The sequence below is a fragment of the Lupinus angustifolius genome, chromosome LG04, assembly GCF_001865875.1.
Source record: "Lupinus angustifolius cultivar Tanjil chromosome LG04, LupAngTanjil_v1.0, whole genome shotgun sequence".
NCBI lineage: Eukaryota > Viridiplantae > Streptophyta > Magnoliopsida > Fabales > Fabaceae > Lupinus > Lupinus angustifolius.
Genome location: NC_032012.1, coordinates 12,435,236 through 12,456,796, shown reverse-complemented (window position 1 = coordinate 12,456,796; position 21,561 = coordinate 12,435,236). Strand labels below are relative to the sequence as shown.

General features: G+C 34.7%; 1 protein-coding gene across 2 annotated transcripts; it reads left to right on the top strand.

Moving 5' to 3' along the window:
• Positions 520-9,194, top strand: LOC109345897 (splicing factor U2af large subunit A-like). Of its 2 annotated transcripts, none has more exons than XM_019585159.1 (13): positions 520-735; positions 1,734-2,086; positions 2,337-2,456; positions 3,748-3,818; positions 4,439-4,509; positions 4,601-4,648; positions 4,747-4,806; positions 5,352-5,412; positions 5,489-5,601; positions 7,620-8,072; positions 8,163-8,298; positions 8,549-8,616; positions 8,837-9,194. In XM_019585159.1, the coding sequence occupies exons 1-13, from the start codon at positions 616-618 to the stop codon at positions 8,972-8,974; spliced, it is 1,812 nt and encodes a 603-aa protein (XP_019440704.1). In that variant the 5' UTR covers positions 520-615; the 3' UTR covers positions 8,975-9,194. The 2 variants fall into 2 exon arrangements, with proteins under 2 accessions (XP_019440704.1, XP_019440703.1); XM_019585158.1 differs by having other exon boundaries at positions 4,595-4,648.

The following is a 21,561-nucleotide window of genomic DNA, read 5'->3' as shown; positions in this document are numbered from 1 at the left end:
GACTAGGAATTGAGTCATTGACCATTTAACCATCCTGAAATCTAACAAAACCTTATATCACTATATCAACACTTTGTTAGTTAGTGACATATATTCAAATGCAGTTACATATTTGCCGTCATTTATTATAAAAAAACTATTTTAGAATATTTTAAAGGTTTTTTATGATATCCTATATATTTTCTATAGGCTATTTGATGTTTTTCATCATTTGTTCATTTTAAAAGATTTGGTTGTCTATATTTTTATTTTGTTAGTCAAATAAAATTAAGGAAAATATCAAATGAGAATGTGTCATCTTATTTTATTTCGATAGTAACGATGTTATCTTCTCAACTTTTAGGTAATAAATAAATCCTTTTAGGTAAAGAATTATTTTTTTAGATGTCTTCCCAATAAATATCGCTCTAAAAAATTAAACTTTTTATTCATCTTGGAGATTGTGTGGAAATTTACATTATTAGACTAGGATATTGTTAGGAGAGAATGTTAATCTTAAAATATTAAAATAAAGCACTTATTAAAATACATAAAATAGTATTAGAGGGAGGAAATAGCAAAGGAGTGTGACAGAGCTCTATTGAGTGAGAGAAAGAGATCACCGAGAGTGAAAAAATGGCTGAATACGAAGAGATATACGAAGAGAACGGAGAAGAGAAAAACCATCACAATTCTCACGCTCATACTGATTTTTCTCCGCCTCCGAACACTGATCTCACTGAATCCAAATCTCACGTATGCTTTTTCTATCTCTTGCATGTTTAGGATCGCCACACCATCAAATTAATGTTATTTTTTCCTATTTTGATTTCTAGGGTTTCGTATTTGGAGTTATAATTTAGACACAATTAGGGTTTTGGATTCCTTTTGCGTTTTAGTATGTCCGATACTGTGTGGGGTTTGGGAATTGCTGTTTTACCATGTTTTGTTTTCGATCTAAACATAACATTGAAAATCTTTTTCCACTTACAACGAAAAAAGTATGTTCAGATATTAGTGTATAACTATATATGTGTTTGTAGGTTGTGGTATAATTTGCAGTCTGATATTCTTTTTTCCTTTTGTATTTACACTGACCTTTGTTGAAATTATATCTAATACCACTCTTGTCAGCAAGGAAGATGAAACTTCACAACCGTCGTGTCGAACATGTAGCTGTCTTGGATGTTTTTTGACACTGAGTACATTTTAGATTTGTCTTTTAAATTCTTATACCATTGTGATTGAAAATATCACAATAAATAGATAAAAATAAGCATTTTATTATGTTTACAATGGCTCATGCTACCTTTTGAGGCAAAATAGTTCATGTTGTCTACTTGCAAAAGACATAAAGTTTAAGGGAGTTTTGTGAACTTTTCCCTTAATAAAATGAAAGCATGTAAACATATCTAATTTTTGCTCCAATTTTTTATTTTATATGATATTTTAACATGTTTCTCTTTTGCCTAAAAAAATTACAATTTATAAGCTCTGGCCACTTTTACGAGCTGCTTTCTGATGTTATTTTGCTATCTATGGCATGGTATCTATTACTGTGAATAGTGCATAGTATTGGTTGCTTCTTATGTGCGCAGCATAATGCTAAACATGGATCGCTTCTATTACCGTTGTGGTTATTTTTTACCTTAATTTTATGTGTTGCTTCTTGTCTTGCTATTATCAGGTTTGAACTTTGAAGATGTGTTATTGTTTACATTTTATACTACTGATATGTATTTGTCTTTTGGTAGTATGGATCTCGTGATTATGATAGAGAATCTTCCAGAGGCAGAGAAAGGGAACAAGAGAAAGGGAGAGAAAAGGAGAGAAAAAGAGATAAGGGGAGGGACAGGGATAAAGAGAGAAGCGGAGATAGGGAGAGAAGCAGGGACATGGATAGAGAGAGAAGCAGAGATAAGGAGAGAAGCAGGGACAGGTATAGAGAGGGAAGCAGAGACAGGGAACAAGATCAGGATGGAGAGAATGAAAGAGACCGTGACAGGGACCGCCATCATAGAGATCGACACAGGGATCACAGTGAGAGAAGGGAAAAGGGAAGAGATAGAGATGACGATGATTATTACAGAATCCGTGACTATGATAGGTAAATGTTCATTTTAGATACTATTTTATACCTGAGCTGGATCTTGGGAATTTTAATCAGAATTGACATGTAAAAGTTCATTTGGGATATTACTAATGTTATAAGATATAACTCAGTTTAAGCTTGAGAATTTTCATCAGCATGGGTTGTTGATACTCTTATCACATAGAATCAGTTATTTTATTTTCAATTAATTGCTTTTTAATCATTTTATTTTGGAATTTTTCTCTAAAATTATTTGATGGTACAGACGAAGAGATTATGACAGAGAGGATCGGCATAGGCGCAGGTCCCGGTCTCGATCTACTTCAGTGTCAAGGCGTAGATCTGAGCATAGATCAAGATCTCGTTCTCGTTCACGTTCAAAAAGGTAAGTCATGGAAAGATCCTTAACATCAAGTGTATAAAAATGAACGGCTACATGTTGCATGTGACTGTCATTTGGAAAATCCTAATTTCTGTTTCATCATAAAATAAAATAGTTGGCACATGTGCATGTGAAACTAGTGTAATGATGTTGTGAATGGCTGTCAGTTGGAGAAATAGTTAATATAGTTGAAAAGCTGTTTTATTTGAGATCTTATTTCCAATACATCCTTCATAATTTTAGTTTGAGAGAAAATTACAATTATATTTCTTGGTATGGTCAAATGATAGGGGTTCTCTCCTTGGCTGAAATACTGTTTATGACCACATACTGTTTATTTATTACTACATTAAGATCTCTCCTTTTGAATTGTGTTAGATCATTAAATGCAGTTTTGTTTTACTTTGTCTTTTTTTTATTGTTTTGCTCTTTCACGTCCCTTTAGATATGTTCAGATCTCAATTTTTCCTCTTACTTTGAATTCATGAAAATATTTGTATACACATACATATATAATCTATATGAGTATTTTAATTATTATTTTTCATAATATCTTTAGTTCATTTTTCTATTGATAATTTTATAGAACAATTATTAGTGGATAGTTATATCCAGATGTAGACAGAAGAGTCAAATACAGATTGATTTATCTATATTTGGAAAAGATACCATAATTGGCTGTGAAACGATTTTGTACTGTATTACACAATAATGGCGCTGATTGTAATATTAGAAACCAGTTGGAAGTTCCGTGTTAATCACTTAATTGATCATGTATTGTTGGAGGTTATAGATTTTTCCTTCAATTTGTAGTTTTCAAATGCCATTTATTAATTGCTATTGTCAGAGCCACATGTATACTATGTCAACATTATAGTTTTACTGTGGATGATGAGCTTGATCCAACGGTAAGGTTGATGCTTAGTGGCCATGAGGTCAAGGGTTCAAGTCTGGCAACACCCTCTCCGCTTGCAGGGGTGGAGCTGTGTACGTCTACCTTCCCCACTAAGTGGGAACCTCGTGTACTGGGCCACCCTTTTATTATAGTTTTACTGCTTTCAAATCCTGTTAAAATACAGATATTTTCAGTGACTTTGTGCCCATTAATATGTTCCTCTCACAAGATTTGTTTTTGTTAATTGAAAATACCACTAATGTAAATGGGGCTACAAATCTTAAGTTCATATTTTATATATTTCAATATTCTAAATAGAATTTATCCACCTACTGTAAAATATTTCTTGGCATGAAAGGTCACATGTATTATTGGAATACTAAATTCATTTACTTACAGCAAAAGGACTAGTGGTTTTGATATGGCTCCCCCTGCTTCAGCACTGTTAGCTGGTGCTTCTGCTGTTACAGGTACATTTACTCTGATATATCATGAAGCTGATTTTTTAATCTTAACGGCTTTGTTCCTTTTGTTCTAGTATGGAAAATTCATATCAAATTGCATGGTGCTTACTTGGTAAGAAATGTTCTGTTATTACATGAATATATAGCTCCTTGAACACTGGTTTCCCATGCTCTGTAATTGTCTTTCTTTAAACTTTTGATTTAATTCTGGAACTAAAAGATGCTTTGGTTTTTGTCTTGTGTTTGGTGTTTCTTTTGTTTCTGTCTTGTCTTATGTTCTAAGAAGGCAATGTTGGGCTACTAGCCCCAATGTGCTGACAATGGCCTGAGCCGACATTTGTAGCTTTATTGTCCACGGAGGAATGAATGCACCAGTTTTTGGTGGGTCTGGTTCGTCTACATCTGGAAACTGTTGGCCACTTTGGTAGACTTGCAAATATTATCTCTAAAATTTGTTTAGAATGTTCCTTTGATCTTGTTAAAATAATATATGCGTTGAGCTTAAATTATGATTAAGCTGATGCAAATTGGGGCTAAAGGAGTCATTTGATACTTATGCATTACCACACGAAAAGATTAAAACACAGTTTGTTCTGAGGTGCAATACCTTTCTGTGCCCTTTGCAGGTCAGATGATGGCGACAAATGCTGCAATTCCTGGAGTGTTTCAAAATATGTTTCCATTGGCTACAAGTCAGGTATCGTTCTTTCTTTATTGCCAATTCTGATTATGGAGCACAAATTTTTCTGTTAATTTAAAAGAAATCCTTTGTGCTTTTGAAGGTGCAGCCATTCAGTGCTCTCCCTGTCATGCCAGTGCAGGCTATGACACAACAGGTAATAAATTAAGCTTTTTAAGTGAGATTGGGGTATTTTCCTGCCCCTTAGTATTACTTCCCCTAATTTTGGTCTCTTTGTTTCACCAAAATTTACAGGCTACTCGACATGCTAGGCGGGTGTATGTTGGGGGCCTCTCTCCTACAGCCAATGAGCAGGTACTTTTCTTTTGTTTGAGCCTTTTACTACTCTTTGTTATATTTTATAAATATAAATATTCATTTTTCTGTGATTTGTATTTGATCTTGAATTTTACGGTTTCTCTCTTGTTTTTGGATATTTTTAATTATTGTATGTAATAGGTGTTTGAGGATTTTCCTTGATAAGCTGATATTTTTATTATTCATCTTTATATATGCTCTGGTTTTAAATTTTTGATGCCTAGAATAGCCCCGAATGATATTTCCCTTGTAATTTTTGAATGAGTTTGGTTATCAGCTAGGTTGCCTATTTTCTAAATAATCTTCCAATTTTTATTATATGGTGGTCTTTTTTCTTGTATTCCTACGTATTTATCACTCCAAATTCTTCTAATTATTGTTATATTGCATGGTGAGGATGCGCTTATTATATGTCTCACTAGTTGTAGCTGTTAGTTGCATACAATCAAGTGAAGAATAAATTGGATAATTTTTTGAGCTGGTTTCATTATAATTTTGGCTTTTTAGTCTTTTGCTTATGTAATCTGTATGTGACACTGCAGTCAGTTGCTACTTTCTTCAGTCAAGTTATGGCTAACATTGGAGGTAACACTGCCGGCCCAGGTATATTAAAATCATAAATTGTGTTGGTTTTCTGACATTTGAGAAGGCCAAATTGATCTAATTTTATTGCGTACAGGTGATGCGGTGGTCAATGTTTACATTAACCATGACAAGAAGTTTGCCTTCGTAGAGATGAGGTCCGTTGAGGAAGCTAGCAATGCAATGGCTTTAGATGGTATTATTTTTGAGGTATCTATTTTTCTAACCATAACCTTAACCCAGTTTAGGGGTGTTTTTCAATTTCAAGCTTTGGAATTTTTATAATCCAAAACTAGTGTTCAGTTTTATATTTTTTGATTCATATCTTTGTGGTTTTTATTAGAGAATAGTGTAGAAGTGTAGAATGTAATAAGAGTTGATTACTATTGTGTTAGTTTCTGTTGTGTAAAGTTAGTTAGGTTTACTAATAGCTTACTGTGTAAGCTATTCAACTTAATTAACTATAAATACCTCATCTACCTCTTTTGTATCTTACAATTTCATTAATAAAATTCTGGAATATTCATTTCTTTCTCTGACTCTGTGTTTCTCTCTATTTCATTCTCTTACATGGTATGATGCTGTCAGCCACGGCCATAACTGGGACCTCTTCTCTCTCGCCACCTCTTTCTCCTTTACGTGCTTCACCGCTGCAAGCTGTTTCATCTCCAATGGTTCTTCCTCTGCCTTCTATGAAGCTGGCAGAGATGAATTTTCTGGTTTGGCGTCACTTTATGTTAGCAACGTTAACCTCCAATCATGGCAATCGTTTTGTTTTAGCTTTTAGGTAGTGAAATTCCTCTTCGTTTTCTCAATGATGATAGACTCATCAATCATGTAAGTCCAGCTTATTTGCGTTGGGAGGAGCAAGATCAATCCATATTCTCATGCATTCTTAATTCTCTTTTTGAAAACCTTCAACCTAGACTCGATAGCTTGCACAATAAGCTATTACCAAGTCTAACTAACTTTATACAAAAGTAACTAATACTTAGCACTTATTACATTCTAAACTATTCTCTAATAGAACACATGATGTTATCCTTTTATAATCACGTGAAAACGTGTAGCCGCACTAGTTAGTCAATAACAGAATTTTTTCCCCTTCTTTCCCTGCCCTTACAAAAATATCATTAATCCTTCCGTGCTACAGCACTCTCTTTCCAGCAAGTTGCACATACCCACTTCTTTTTCTTTACACATTCGGAAACACTCTTGCTGCATTAATCCCTCATGTTGCTGCTTGCTGCATTAATCCCTCATGTTGCCACCTGCTGCAATACTCTCTTTCAGTCTTCCTGCAAGGCCTAAAAAGGCGCTTTGACTTCCATGATGCCTACTGCCAGGCTGCAACACTCTCTTTCCCTGTTGCACATACCCACTTCTTTACTACTGCTTCATTACTCCTCTCATGCTTCTTTAATTTGGTTTATTTTCATATTTTTGTGTATTTATATGTGTAGGGTATAAATTACATGTGTTTTTTCTGTTAGCTGTAGCAACCGTCCCACTACCCGCTATATTGTATTTGGGGTCGGTTGCTACACTTCGCTATCCACAATTGACTACCTAGGTATTATCTTGAACTGAATAATGAAATGACTTAATATTCATTGATGTTTTATACATGTATTTATGTAATCGTAACAAAATTAATCACCTAACATTGAGGATAAGAATAATCTTAGGAAGTTAAACATACAATATGATCATAAAAACTCAAACCAGAATAATATCTGATAAATATCTCATCACTTACTACCACCGTTGTTGCACAATACCCTCCACTTCTGTTTGACATCCTCCATCGGGACACCATCAATGTCCACTTCTCTACCACTATTCCAACCATTCCTTTAGTGATGCCATCACAGTCCACCTTGTCTCTGCTGCTCCCCATTTGCACAAGTTCATCTCCATGTATGGACCACTTTCATCGCCACCCATAGTGGTGAACTGGTGATGGCCCAGTTAGGTTATTTTTAAATCCAAATACTAGAATAAAGAAAAAGGTTGTGTTTTCAAACTGAGATGAAGTTGTTTTGAAAACGAGTTAATAAAATAATTTAGTTCTTTTTCCGCCAAATGTTTTGTTTTGAAAATAGCCATTTGAAAACCAAATACCCGAAACTAGCAACCCCCTTGGAGTTCATAGTAGTTTTTTTGCAAGAATGCAAGTACATCGATTTATGCCAATCCAAATTAATTATATTTTATTTCAAATCCAGGGGGCACCTGTTAAGGTTAGGAGACCTACTGATTATAATCCTTCTCTAGCTGCTACCTTAGGCCCAAGCCAACCTAACCCAAACCTCAACCTGGGTGCTGTTGGCTTAACACCTGGGTCGGCTGGTGGACTTGATGGGCCTGATCGGATTTTTGTGGGTGGACTTCCTTATTACTTCACTGAAACACAGATCAGGGAGCTTTTAGAGACATTTGGTCCTCTAAGGGGTTTTGATTTGGTGAAAGACAGAGAAACTGGAAACTCGAAGGGCTATGCATTTTGTGTTTACCAAGACCTTGCAGTTACAGATATTGCATGTGCAGCTCTCAATGGAATAAAAATGGGAGATAAGACTCTGACTGTTAGACGAGCTAATCAAGGTTCAAGCCTGGTGCAGCCTAAACCTGAGCAAGAGAGCATTTTAATGCACGCACAGCAGCAGATTGCTCTGCAGGTTGAGGGGATTGTCACTTAAACTTTTTTTGCCTAGATCTGTTGTGCATGTTTTAACAGTCTAATTGCTATATACTTTGGATTTCTGTAGAAACTTATGTTACAACCAGCATTAGTGGCAACAAAGGTGGTTTGCTTAACTCATGCAGTTGCTGCTGATGAACTCAAAGATGACGAGGACTACGAAGAGATTCTTGATGATATGAGACAGGAGTGCTCCAAATTTGGTAATTTCGGATTTAGTTTGCTTGTCTTCCACTACAAATTATAAGAAATTGATTTCAATTTTCTCCTATGTACTTTGTTTTACAGCCGTTTGTAGTCCCCACATTCTACTATAACGACTCAAACCTAACTTACAGGCTGAAGCCTCCATAACTTTCTTGTCTTTCAGTTTCCCTACATGCACTTGTTTAATTACATATTTTTACAACTTATTTGTGTATTTCACTTCGCTCTGGTTTCCAAAATCTGCAGGTACTTTGGTGAATGTGGTGATCCCTCGCCCACGACCAGATGGTGAAGTGGCCCCTGGAGTTGGAAAGGTGCGGTCTTTGGTCTATGCTTCTGAAAATTCTGCTGTCCTTTCAGTTATAACTTTCTTGTTTGTGGCGGTTTTCTCTTTTTCTGCTAATATATTTGAGGATCTGTCAGCAATTACTAATGAAAAAATAAAACATTAACTTGTGGGCAAATTCTTATGATGTGTTTTGCTTTCAATCTGCAAAATTTATTGCATTCTATAAATTGTGGCTATAATTGCAGGTGTTTTTGGAGTACGTTGATGTTGATGGTGCTACAAAAGCCCGCGTTGGATTGAATGGAAGAAAATTTGGTGGAAATCAAGTTATAGCTGTGTTTTATCCTGAGAACAAATTTTCCCAAGGAGATTATGAAGGCTAGTTGCGTTGTTATCACATTGTTGTATCTTGAAAGATTTTTCATTATCAGAAGCTGCATGCATTTCGTATAACACAGAAACTTATGGATTCTATTTTATTTTATCTGATGGCTGCAAGATAGTGATTGTGATTATGGAGAATGGGTAGGGATGGTTGAAAGGTACCAAATGCAAAACTATCAAGATGTTATGGTAATTTGTTAAAGGGGAAGGATATCTAGACATTTTGAGTATTCACAACCTTTCTCTGGCATATTGAGTATTCAACAACTCTATGCAAATAATTTAATACATTAGATTGAAAAGGGTTTGATCTAATAACTAAGTAAGAAGTATAAAGTTCTAGATTTACAATTCTATTCTACTATACCAAGTTTTTTTTCTCGAGCTTCTTTATAGGCTTTTGGTTTTTTTGCTTGCTTTTTTTTTGGAGAATGAAGAAATAGATAGCATTCAATGTTGAGATTTTCTGTTCATATAACCTTGAATATTGAGATATACATTCGTTAAAACAAATATTCAAGCATTAGCAAATCATACATTTCAAAATATTGAACGTGTTTCATTCATAACAACTCTTTGGACGACTTGCGTTTGTCGCACAAGTTTAAGCGTTCCGGATACTTTATATAATTTTGGGTACTTTGTATAATATTGTTGAACGTATTTCAGTCATAACAACTTTTTGTACGACTTGCGTTTGTCACACAAGTCTAAGCGTTCCGGATACTTTGTATAATTTTGGGAGGGACACAACTCTTAGGCTTTGTTAGTTTGAGAGTGTAGTTTTGGAAGAGAAGAGAATAGATGATTTTGGAAAGTTCTCCTTGTTTGAGAGTTAGATGAAGAAAAAGGAAAGATTTTAGAGGGTTTCCTTGAAAACCCTCTATATGTCTATTTAAAAGTCCTCCAATTTGAGATTTTTTGGAGATAAAATGTCAATATACCTAAATATTTTTAGTAATGTTATATAATTATATATTATTGTGATTTCTTATTGATAATTACATTTTTAAAGGAAAAATAAAGAAATATTTTGACATTATCATTAATCTACTCTCCCTATCTAAATTTTATACTCCAAAATAAAATAAATGATTGTATGCACATAAGCACCGTCCAATTTTAGGCTCCATATGCATAAGCATTTTCGATGCGTTTATATTTTTCCCTCGTCCAATTTATGTTAATCTCATGCCCATTGTTCGTGGTTGATAATGTATTAACTACATATGTTAAAGTTGTTAGCATTAACATCTTATCATTGATTAATTATATTATCCAAGATTAACAAGTAATATAATTTTGTTTTTAAGATTTTTCTATTTAATTGAATGATACATTTTAATTGATTCGAGATATAGACTAAGATATTGAGATTTGCATTCATATAACACATTTAATTTGTATATAGTCCTAATTCGATCAGTACCTGGAATAAACAGCTATCTTGCTGCCCAAATACTCTTTAAACTAATCCAATATATAAATACGTGTTGATAAAGTCAGTGGAATCATAAATCCATTCCCACTCACAACCCAAAAACTTCATCTTCTTACCTAGTAGAGATTCGGTGTCTAAATTCTGTCCGCAAACATACGTGTCATTATTATTATTGTTTTTGTTTTGTTGTCATTGAGTCTGAATATGATTTGAGATTGGATTGGGAGAACATATATCTGTTCCTCCTTCCCTTATCAGAGAAAGGTGGCTCATTTTGCTTCCGTATTTTGCATGCAAATAGCCATTTCACCTATTTGAGGTATGAGAAATCCCACCATGCTTTTAGTTTCTTCGAGTCCTTTTATCAAGCTCTTTGGTGTGATCGTACAAGCTTCAAGTGACCCCTCTTCTGAGTTATATCTATGTTTTCCAAGTGAGCATACTATATGAATTTAGCCTCGCAACATTGGAATTCAATGAGTTCTATTTTGTAACCCTAGTGTCAATACCATGTGTAATTTTCGTGTTGGCTGAGTTATTGGTGAATGTGTTCTATGTAAATGTCCTATATGTTATGTTCCTAGGAATCTAAATGATGTCCATATTAGAACATGGTGATCCATATTGGCATGTATGGTGATGAATGTGGAAGATGAAAGAAGCAACTCCAAGATAGAATGAAATGAGAGAGTGGAAAATCATATTGCTTTTCATTGATTGAACAAAAACAAAAGAATATACATTTATAGAAACAAAAAATATACCACCCTCCTAAACTAACTCATAACTAACCTAACTAAATCATTATTAACAAAAAAAAATAACAAAGCAAAACACAATTAATTACGTGGCTTTATGGTTGCTTGATTCGCAACCAATTTAGTCAAAATTGTGAGAAATGTTTGATGAAATATCTAATTGAACACAACTATTTTGATGCTTGGCCAGCAGGGTTATTAGTCATGGTTCTGACCATGTCCTCTCAGTCAGAGGCTAAAATACCTCGGTTATGATTCTTCTGGTGCTCCAATGCCTGAGTCATAATTGTTCTGTTTGGCTGGGTCATGGGCGCAGTTGGCTTAGCCATATCGGTCAGGCTTGATGCAGTCATGATCTTGGCCATCTCGATCAGGCTCAATGCAGCTTTCTTGAGCCAATTCTGAAACATCATCATCATCATATTTTGACATCCCCACCCAAGCTGGACTATGTATGTCACAATGGCCAAGTTTGGATGAAAGAGGATAGAAGTTGGCAGGTGCAAGGGCCTTAGTGAAGATATCTGCAATTTAAAATTTAGTAGAAATAAGAATCAAGTGAACAATTCCATTTATAATTTTTTCTTTAATTAAGTGACAATCCATGTCAATGTGTTTCGTCCTTTCATGAAACACTGGATTGACAACAATGTAAAGAGTTGATTGATTGTCACAATATAAAACAATGAAATTAGTGTTAAGAACAAGTAAATCATTGAGAAGGTAAGATAACTATTGGGCTTCACAGCTTGCAAGAGCAAGGGCTCTGTATTCAACCTCAGTAGAGGATCTTGAAACAATCCTCTGCCTCTTGCTTTTCCATGATATAAGAGAATCACCAATTAAGAAGCAAAACTCAGTTATAGATTTTTTTTGGCGTCAATGCAAGCCCCCCAATCATAGTCACTAAAAACTTTTAGGCTAATCTTTGTGTTGAAGGGAAAAATAACCCCTCGCCAGGGGCATTGTTAAGGTACCTCAGATGCAAGCATTCATTAAGTTGTCAAGTGCAAAAATTACCTTAGATAATAAGGATAATTAAACACCTTTTAAAGGCATCACTCAACACTCAAACATCACTAATCACCACTTAGAGGAGAAAATATTAGGATTGAGACAACAACCACTCTAGGAAGTTTGGAAAGAAGAAGAATGTCAACTAACCAGATGACTATAACTTCCATGGGAATGAGTAACTAAATCCTTCTATCTGGGGTTAGATATAATTATTTGAACTCGATGTGTCCAATATGAATATTTAATTGTTTAATATTATTCAATTTTTTCTTTGATTATTCTTATTCTTAATGCTTGTTTTGGTTTAATCACACAATGCATGATATCAGGTTTAAACATGAGCAATGAGAATTTCCATCTTTAAACTAGATCTAGAATATATCAACTAGTAATATATTGATGTCTAGGAATAGGATTATTTGAACTAGCCATTCTAATACCCATATTATTATGATTAGATGATTAATTTGTCTAGGAATTGAGAATTAGTTTATTTAGTCATTTGATCTGTTTAGTCAAGGAGTTGATAAATAAATAAGAACTGGTGGTAGAGAAATCATAGGAATAATCATATATGAATGTGATTATTGGATGCTAGAGGACAAATAGTGAAATCTAATCTCAAGTTCTTCATCTCTGAATGTAATATTTTTAAATCGTTTATTTTTACATTAATTTAATTTAATTATTTCCACTAAATAAAAACTCTTTTAAACCCAAATTTAATTATTTTCTAATTAAAATAATATCAAGCAAGTCCTTGTGAATTCGACAATCTTTTATACTTTGTTTGCGACAACCTGTTTGATTAAAAATAACAATCAATTTGTCAGTTAGAATAAGGTACATTGATAGTCTTCTAAGTATCTAGGAGGTATTCTTAGCCTACTAGAGGTTCTAACAGCTTCAGTATGCTCCGCGCTGGAAATAACCTCAATAGCTTCACAAGGCTCATCAATGTGGTTTATCTAGTTAGTTTGATCTATTTGAGAATTGAGGGATCCATCATAAAGTTGGTGATCTAGATTGTGATCACCTTGGTTAAAAGAGGTTGTAGGCAGAGATTCTCCATCTCTATTCTCATCCACTTTTTCTTGGTTGGAGAAAGGAATCACTTCTTCATATAATACAACATTTTTGGATTTGAAAGTCTCTTTTGTTTCTAAGTGATAAAGAATGTAACCCTTTATCCCATGTTTAAACACTAGGAATGTACACTTCCTAGCTCTAGGGTCAAATTTTCTTCTATTGTTTACAAGAGTGGAAGCATAACATAAATATCCAAAAACTTTCAAATTAAGAAGATTAGGGTCATTAAAGGGGAGAGCAAGTTGTCTTTCTTGCTGCATAAGTGAAGAGAAAGCCGTGTTTATATTTGGTAGGGATCCATGAGTATATTCGGGATCTTACACCCGAATATTACTCATTAATCCCCTTTAGAAATCTTATTACATTGTTTTATTCTCTATAAGATTTGCTCAAACAAGTGCATGAGGTGAGAGGCCTGAAGTTGTCCAATTCTTGCCAAAGGCCTTTCAACGGTGTATAATATTTATCTATGGACTGATTTTCTTGCCTAGTAGTGTATTGTTGCTTTTGTAAGTCACAAATACGAAATATGTCAAGTTGATAATACATTTCTTTGAGATCTTTCCATATGTCATAGGAAGTCTCAAGCCATAGAGCACTCTACACAATTGAACGATCCAATGAGTGGTTGACCCAAGACATTACCAAAGTGTTACACTTATCCCAAGCTTCAAAATTAGGATCATCAAGATTTGATTTAGGCAAGCTACCATCCGCAAATTGTAGTTTGTTCATTGTCGTGAGTGCCATCAACATATCCCCTGACCAAGAGTGATAATTTGCTCCTATTAGGTGATCCTTCACCAAAATGCATCATGGGCTTTCATTTGGGTAGAAATAGTATGGTCTAAAAAGATCAGTGAGGGGATTCATGATGGTTACTACATTGGCCATTCTGAATGAGGTGAAAAAAAAGATTTGGAAGATTGGAAGAAAAGAGAGCTAGAAATATAGAGGTGTTCATGTGAAGCAGAGCATCAATTGATGCTTTATACCATATTAGAACATGATGATCCATATTGGCATGTATGGTGATGAATGTGGAAGATGTAAGAATGAACTCCATTATAGTATGAAATGAGAGAATGGAAAATTATATTTCTTTTCATTGATTGAACAAAAACAGAAGAACATACTTTTATAGGATGAAAAAATATACCACCCTCATAAACTAACTCATAACTAACATAACTAAATCATTATTAACCAAAAATAACAAAGCAAAACACAATTAATCACGTGGCCTTATGGTTGCTTGATTCACAAGCAATCTAGTCAAAATTGGAGAAGTGTTTGATGAAATGTCATGTCCTCTCAGTTAGAGGCTAAAATGCTTTAGTCACGATTCTTCTGCTTGGCTGGGTCAGGTGCTCCAATGTTGGGGTCATAATTGTTCTGTCTGGCTGGGTCATGGGCGCAGTTGGCCTGACCATCTCTATTAGGCTAGATGCAGTCATAATCTTGGCCATCTCTATCAGGCTTGATGCAGTCAGGATCTTGGTCATCTTGGTCTAACTTAGTGCAACTTTCTTGAGCCAATTTTGAACCAACATCATTATCATTTTTTGTCAGTCCACCATAATTTAATGGTTTGGGAGCTTACCCAAATGTTAATTGATGATTGGGAAGCCAAAACATTATGGAGACCCTGGACTATATAGGTTCTGTTCAGGTTGTGAATATGTCATTTAAGGGGTTAGTAAAGAATGACCAAGGCTTTGTTTGGTAGTGTGATTTTGGAGGATAAGGTAAACCCTCTAAAATCCTTTGTGTCTATTTTCATAGTTCCCCCAATTTGTGGTTTTTCTGGAGACAAATGTAAAAATAGTTAAATATTTTCAGTAAAATTATATAATTATATATTGTTGTCTATTTTTCAATGTTAATGACATTTTTAAAAGAAAAATAAAAAATATTCTAACATTATCATTAGTTTACAACCGTCCATTCGAATTTGATACTTCCAAACAAGGGATAAAATTGTCTTTCTTTCCCCTTCTCTCCCCCCTTGATTTCTCCCATTTCCTTTCCCTCATAACTCCCAAATATAGCATAAGAGTCCTAATTCAACGGAGGAGGTCGAACTCCTAGGAGGGGCCTAAACTATGTTCAATTGACCCGAAGAATGATTAAGCTCGTGATAAATGAGAGCATATTTTTTATCGTGAAAAGTGTACCACTCAATGTATCATTAGTTGAAAAATTAATTAATTATTAAATTTTAAACTTAAATACATTTTTTCAACCAATCACAACAAGTGACACATTTATTAGGACAAGAAATATGGCCCCGTTATAAACCTTTAATTTTCATAAAATAACTTATGCCCTATTCTCCATACACCATCCTTGGTTTATGCGTAGTTATTAAGGTTGGAAGTCATTCAAGACCGAATGGGGGCCATCTAGGCTAATTATAGTAGTGCCTAAATAAATTCCATAGGATCAAATAATATATTTTAGTGTAAATTACATTGACGCCCCTTGAGTGTTAGTGAATTCCATATAGGAAATGTGAAATGAAAAATAGTCAAAGGATGCCATCATGTCCAACCTACTAAGTTTTGATGAAGACAAAGAGTTATATGAAAGCTTGAAGACCAGGACATCACAACAAACAGCATACCTAAAACTCAAGGTCAACGTCATAGAACTTAGGATTGTTTTTATATCCTAGAGTCCTGAGATACTTGCCTAATATTGAGTTTAGGTTAGGTAAACCCAAGATGGAAGTCTCACATAAAGCCTAAAATAAAAATCATATAGGTTGAGGCATCTCATCTACATACATATATATGATAGGTAAGATTCATGCATTTGCATTTAGCATACATGGTTTTTGTGCATAAAGGGATCAATCATTTCTTAAATCATGTTGCACGCTCTTTCATCATATAGGGTGTTTACCATATAGTTAAGAAAAACCTTTTTCAAACATATTAATCGATTAACTCATTAGATAATCGATTAAAATCTTGTTGAAATCCGTTAGTCGATTAAGGAATGTGTAATCGATTAAAAGGAGTTACAGTAGCTAACCTCCCAGGATTTCTACTTATTAATCGATTTAGCCAGTTATTAATCGATTAAGCCATAACTGCAAAACTATTTTCAAGAAACACGTTAATCGATTAACATGTCATATAATCGATTAATGTCAGTTGCATCAGTTAGGAACAAAAGCTGTTATTTTAAACAGAGCAAATCAGTTTTCAAAGAGAGGATTTCGAATTTTCAATATATATATATAGAGAGAGAAAAACTCAAGATTCATAGAGCTTAATTTTCAAGGCTATCTTGTTGATCATTGAGAAGTTTTTCTTACATTCTTTTACAATAGAGAAAAGAGAGAGAAAAGAGAGAGTTTTTTTTAAGCTGTAAATTTTATTCAATTGAAAGTCCATGCATGATTTCTACATTTAGTTTTTAGGACTGCTTGTGAGAACTTCTGTCAAGGGTTATAGAGCCGAATTCAGAGTCTATATCCGCACAATTTCATGTGCAAAGTAACTCGACAAATTTTCTATTTTTCGAGGATAATTCTCATGGTGTGTGGTATCATATCACAAGTAGAGAATTGATTGTCTTCACAAGGCAAGGAGTCTTAAATCGAGCGATAGTTTCGGCTGGGGCCAGGTTTCGCAAACGGTGTGGTGTCCAAGTAGGCGTAGATAGTGGTCAAACCGAGCTTGAAGGCTCAACGAATACAAGAAGGAAGTTTCTGCTAGGGTTATTGGAAATGTGATTGTAATTGAATATACATTTCTGATAGTGAAGAAAAATCTCCCAAATTAACCGGGAGGCCTGAATGTAATTTGCAAGTGGATCCTCAAACGAACCAGGATAAAAATCATTGAGCACATTTTCTCTTTTCCTATCTCTTTATGATTTTTTCTTTACTTGCTTTCTGAGTTTATTTGCATTCTGTGATTAAGTTCTAATTCCTGTTAATCTGTTAATAATCACGAATCTATTTAGGATAGTAAAGATCAGAACTATCATTATTTTCAATGCAAGAAAAGTCTGGTTTTCAAAGAATGAACAATGAGTATAATCGATTAATGAGCTAACCATAATCGATTAAACCATCTGTCATTAATCAATTAACCCTGTTGATAATCGATTAACTGCAACAGTTTTGTATTATGCACAAAAATCAGAAAAGCGAGTTTAGTGATCCGTTACACCTGTTCACCCCTTCTAGGTGTGATTTTACCTCGCTGGTACCTAAAAAGTGGTATCAGAGCTAGTATGAAGGTACTAGCTTGGCCGCTTAATTCATTGATCTTAGGGATTAATCACTATGGGTAATACTAACCCTTTTGATGGTGATGGTGCATCCATCAACCACCCTCCGATTTTCAGTGGCGAGGGGTACGCCTACTGGATGGTGCATATGCGAATATTTATTGAGGCAATCGGCACAGAGATTTGGGACTCTGTTGTCAATGGGCCTTTTATTCCACTATACTTGGTGGATTGTGAGCCCAAAGAAAAACCAAAAGGATTGTGGACTGACGAAGAGAAACTTAAAGTCCAGCATAATCTCAAGGCAAAGAATATAATAACCTTTGCCTTATTATACGATGAATTCTTTAGGGTGTCACAGTGCCTAAATTCAAAAGAAATATGGGATACTTTGCAAGTAACCCACGAAGGCATAAGTGAGGTTAAGCACACAATATTGAATGCGTTAACACATGAGTCAATAAATGAAATGCAGAATAGATTCACTCATATTGTTAATCATTTAATTTCTTTAGATAAGAGTTTTACTATTGGTGAACTTACTAACAAATTATTACGTTGTCTTGATAGGAAATGGCAGCCCAAGGTAACGACAATAATGGAGTCGAAAAACTTAGACCCAATTCCTCTAGAAACTTTCTTCGGAAAACTCCAAGAGAACGAAATGGAGTTGAGACGCTTAACAATGCATGAAGATTCAGACAAAAATAAAAAGAGAATCTCTCTAAAGGCTACATTGTCACAACAACAAGAAGATAAAGAAAATGAAGATTTCGAGTCTGAATTGGATGCAGAAACCTTAACTCTCCAAGTTAGAAAATTTGGCAAATTCCTCAATAAGAAAGGAGGGTTCAAGCGTTTTAAAAAGAAAGAGGCAAATAATTCAACCATAAGAGGCAAATTTCCCAAAGTTCGCCTAATTTGCCATGAGTGTGGCAAACCGAGCCATATGAAATATCAATTCCCGAGCCACCTCAAGAAGGTTGAACATGATAAGAGCAACCCCTGGGACTTTAAATCCAAGAAGTCCTACATAGTATGGGATGTATCGGAGGATGAAACAACAACTAGGGCATCCGATGAAGAGGAGATATCCTCCAAATTATGCTTAATGGCAAATACTCAAGAAATTGGCAGCACAAGCTATCTGGACGACACGAGTGAGGTACACTATTCTGAATCTTCTTCGTGCTTCAATGAGTCTCCTACTTATGATGAATTGCATATTACATTTGTTGAGTTACATGAGGAGCTAAAGAAACTAGCTAAAGTAAATATGGATAGGAAACAAGTCATCATGTTGCATGAAAGTAAAATAACTAAAATACAAGAGGAATTGAATGAATTAAAATTAAAAATTGAGACTCTAGATCTTATTTACTCTTCTACCTCATGTAGTTGCGCCACTAAATTAATTGAGACCCCTGTATATGATCAATGCGATGTTTTGAATGCTGAAATTTCTAATTTAAAGGATAAATTGGCAAAGTTCACATATAGTAGTTATAATCTGAACAACCTACTTGCTGCATCTAGAAATGTAGGTAATCATGGAGGTCTAGGCTATAAACAAAATAATAGAAGAAAACCATATAGAAGACAAGTAGCTCACATGGATAATAGGTCTAACCATAACATGCCTACTTGCTTTTACTGTTGTAAATATGACCATACATCTATATCATGCTATATTAGAAAATATGGAGTGTCTAGTGGCAAATATGTATGGATACAAAAAGTGCAAGACTCTTTGATTACTAACTAGAAAGGACCCAATAGAACTTGGGTACCTAAACAAGGCAAGTAAATTGTTTTACAGGTATGCCTTCAAACTTAGGGACAACACTGGTAGTTGGATAGTGGATGTTCGAGATATATGATGGGTAACAGATCAAAGTTCTTGGACCTCTCACTAAACAGTAAAGGTTATGCCACTTATGGAGACAACAATAGAGGAATGATGCTAGGACATAATAGAGAATGTGTTGTATGTTGAAGGACTAGAGCACAACCTACTAAGCATTATCTAGCTGTGCGACAAAGGTAATAAGGTATCCTTGGACTCAAACTGTTGCATCATTCGTGACGGGGTAAATAATAATGTTAAGTTCATAGGTCAACGAATAAACAACATCTATATGATCGATTTGGATGATGTCACCATTCTGTTTCCAAAATGTTTTATCACTAAAGAGATAGACATCTGGCTGTGGCACAGACGAGTAGCACATGTCCATTTAAAGCATCTAGCTAAATTATCATCACAAGATTTAGTTGTAGGACTGCCAAAGCTTGATTTCAAATCAAAAGACTCTTGTGACACTTGTCAAAAGTGTAAACAGGTAAAGAGTTCATTTTCATCAAAAAATGTGATATCTACAACAAAACTTTTGGAGTTACTCCATATGGATTTGTTTGGACCATCTCAAATAATGAGTTTTGGTGGTAGCTATTATGTGTTGGTAATTGTTGATGATTTCTCTAGATATACATAGACCTTGTTTCTTGCTCTAAAAAGTGATGCTTTTAAGTCTTTTAAAAATCTGGCCAAACAAATACAAAATCAATTTGATCAGAAGATAATTTTTATTCACAACGATCATGGTGGAGAATTTGATAACCCACTATTTGACAAATTTTGCGAGAAACATGGGATCCTACATTAGTATTTGGCTCCTCGAACCCCTAAACAAAATGGAGTTGTTGAGAGGAAAAATTGAGTATTAGAAGAGCTAGCTGGGACAATGCTAAATGAAAGCAAGGTCCCTAAGTATAGTGCCTACTGCTTGCTTTGTAAGAAATCGAGTAACACTTAGGCCTACACTCTTAAAAATGCCGTATGAATTACTAAAAGGCCGAAAACCTAATATTTTACACTTGCTTGCTTTTGGATGTAAATGCTTTGTATTGAATAATGGTAAAAGATTACTAGGAAAATTTGATTTGAAAGCTGACGAGGGAATATTTTTGGGGTACTCTGTTCATAGTAAATCATATCGAGTCTTTAATAAATATACTATGCATGTTGAAGAATCTATCCATGAAATCTTCTCCGGAAGAGAAGAGGAAGGTTTTGTGTGATGATGTTTCAGGTGCCCTGGAAAATTTATACACAAAGAACATGGAAATCGAGAACGAGGCTCAGGATGATCAGGAAATAAATTCAGATCATCAAGAAATGGAAATGGTGGGGAAGACAAAGAAAGGTCATCTGCTTAAGAAGGTTATCGATGATATCTCAACGAGAGTGGTAACCCGTAACTTTCTACGATTTTTTTTTAATTTTGTAGCATTTGTGTCTCAAGTTGAGCCTGAGACCATAAATGAGGCCATAAAGGATGAACACTGCGGAATAGCTATGCAAGAAGAGCTAAACCTGTTTGAGTGTAATAACGTATAGGACTTGGTCCCTAAACCTAAAGAGCATCCTATAATCGGCACTAAATGGGTCTTTAAAAATAAAGTGGACAAATCTGGTTTGATTATATGAAATAAGGCACGTTTAGTATCCAAAGGGTATAATCAAGAAGAATGCATATCTATGTGTGCAAGATACCAAGCATCACCTTAGGAATTCATAACTACTAGTCGTCCCGATATAATGTTTAGTATATATATGTGTGCAAGATACCAAGCATCACCTTAGGAATCTCATTTTAGTGATGTAAAACGAGTTATGAAATATCTTAAAGGAACATTGTCTATGGGTTTATGGTATCCTAGGGATGCTTCCTTGTCCCTAATAGGATATTCCGATTATGAACTTGCAGGATGCAAGTTGGAGCGGAAAAATACTAGCGGGACTTGCCATCTGTTGGGCAGCTTCCTAGTATCATGGCATAGTAAGAAGCAAGTATGTGTTGCTTTGTCTACCACTGAAGCTGAATATATTCCCGCCGGCGTGTGTTGCGCTCATATATTATGGATGAAGCATCAACTATCAGACTTTGGCTTAAAACTTGTAAAAATACCAATAAACTGCGATAACACTAGTGCCATAAATCTATCAAATAAATCTATTCTTCATTCTAGA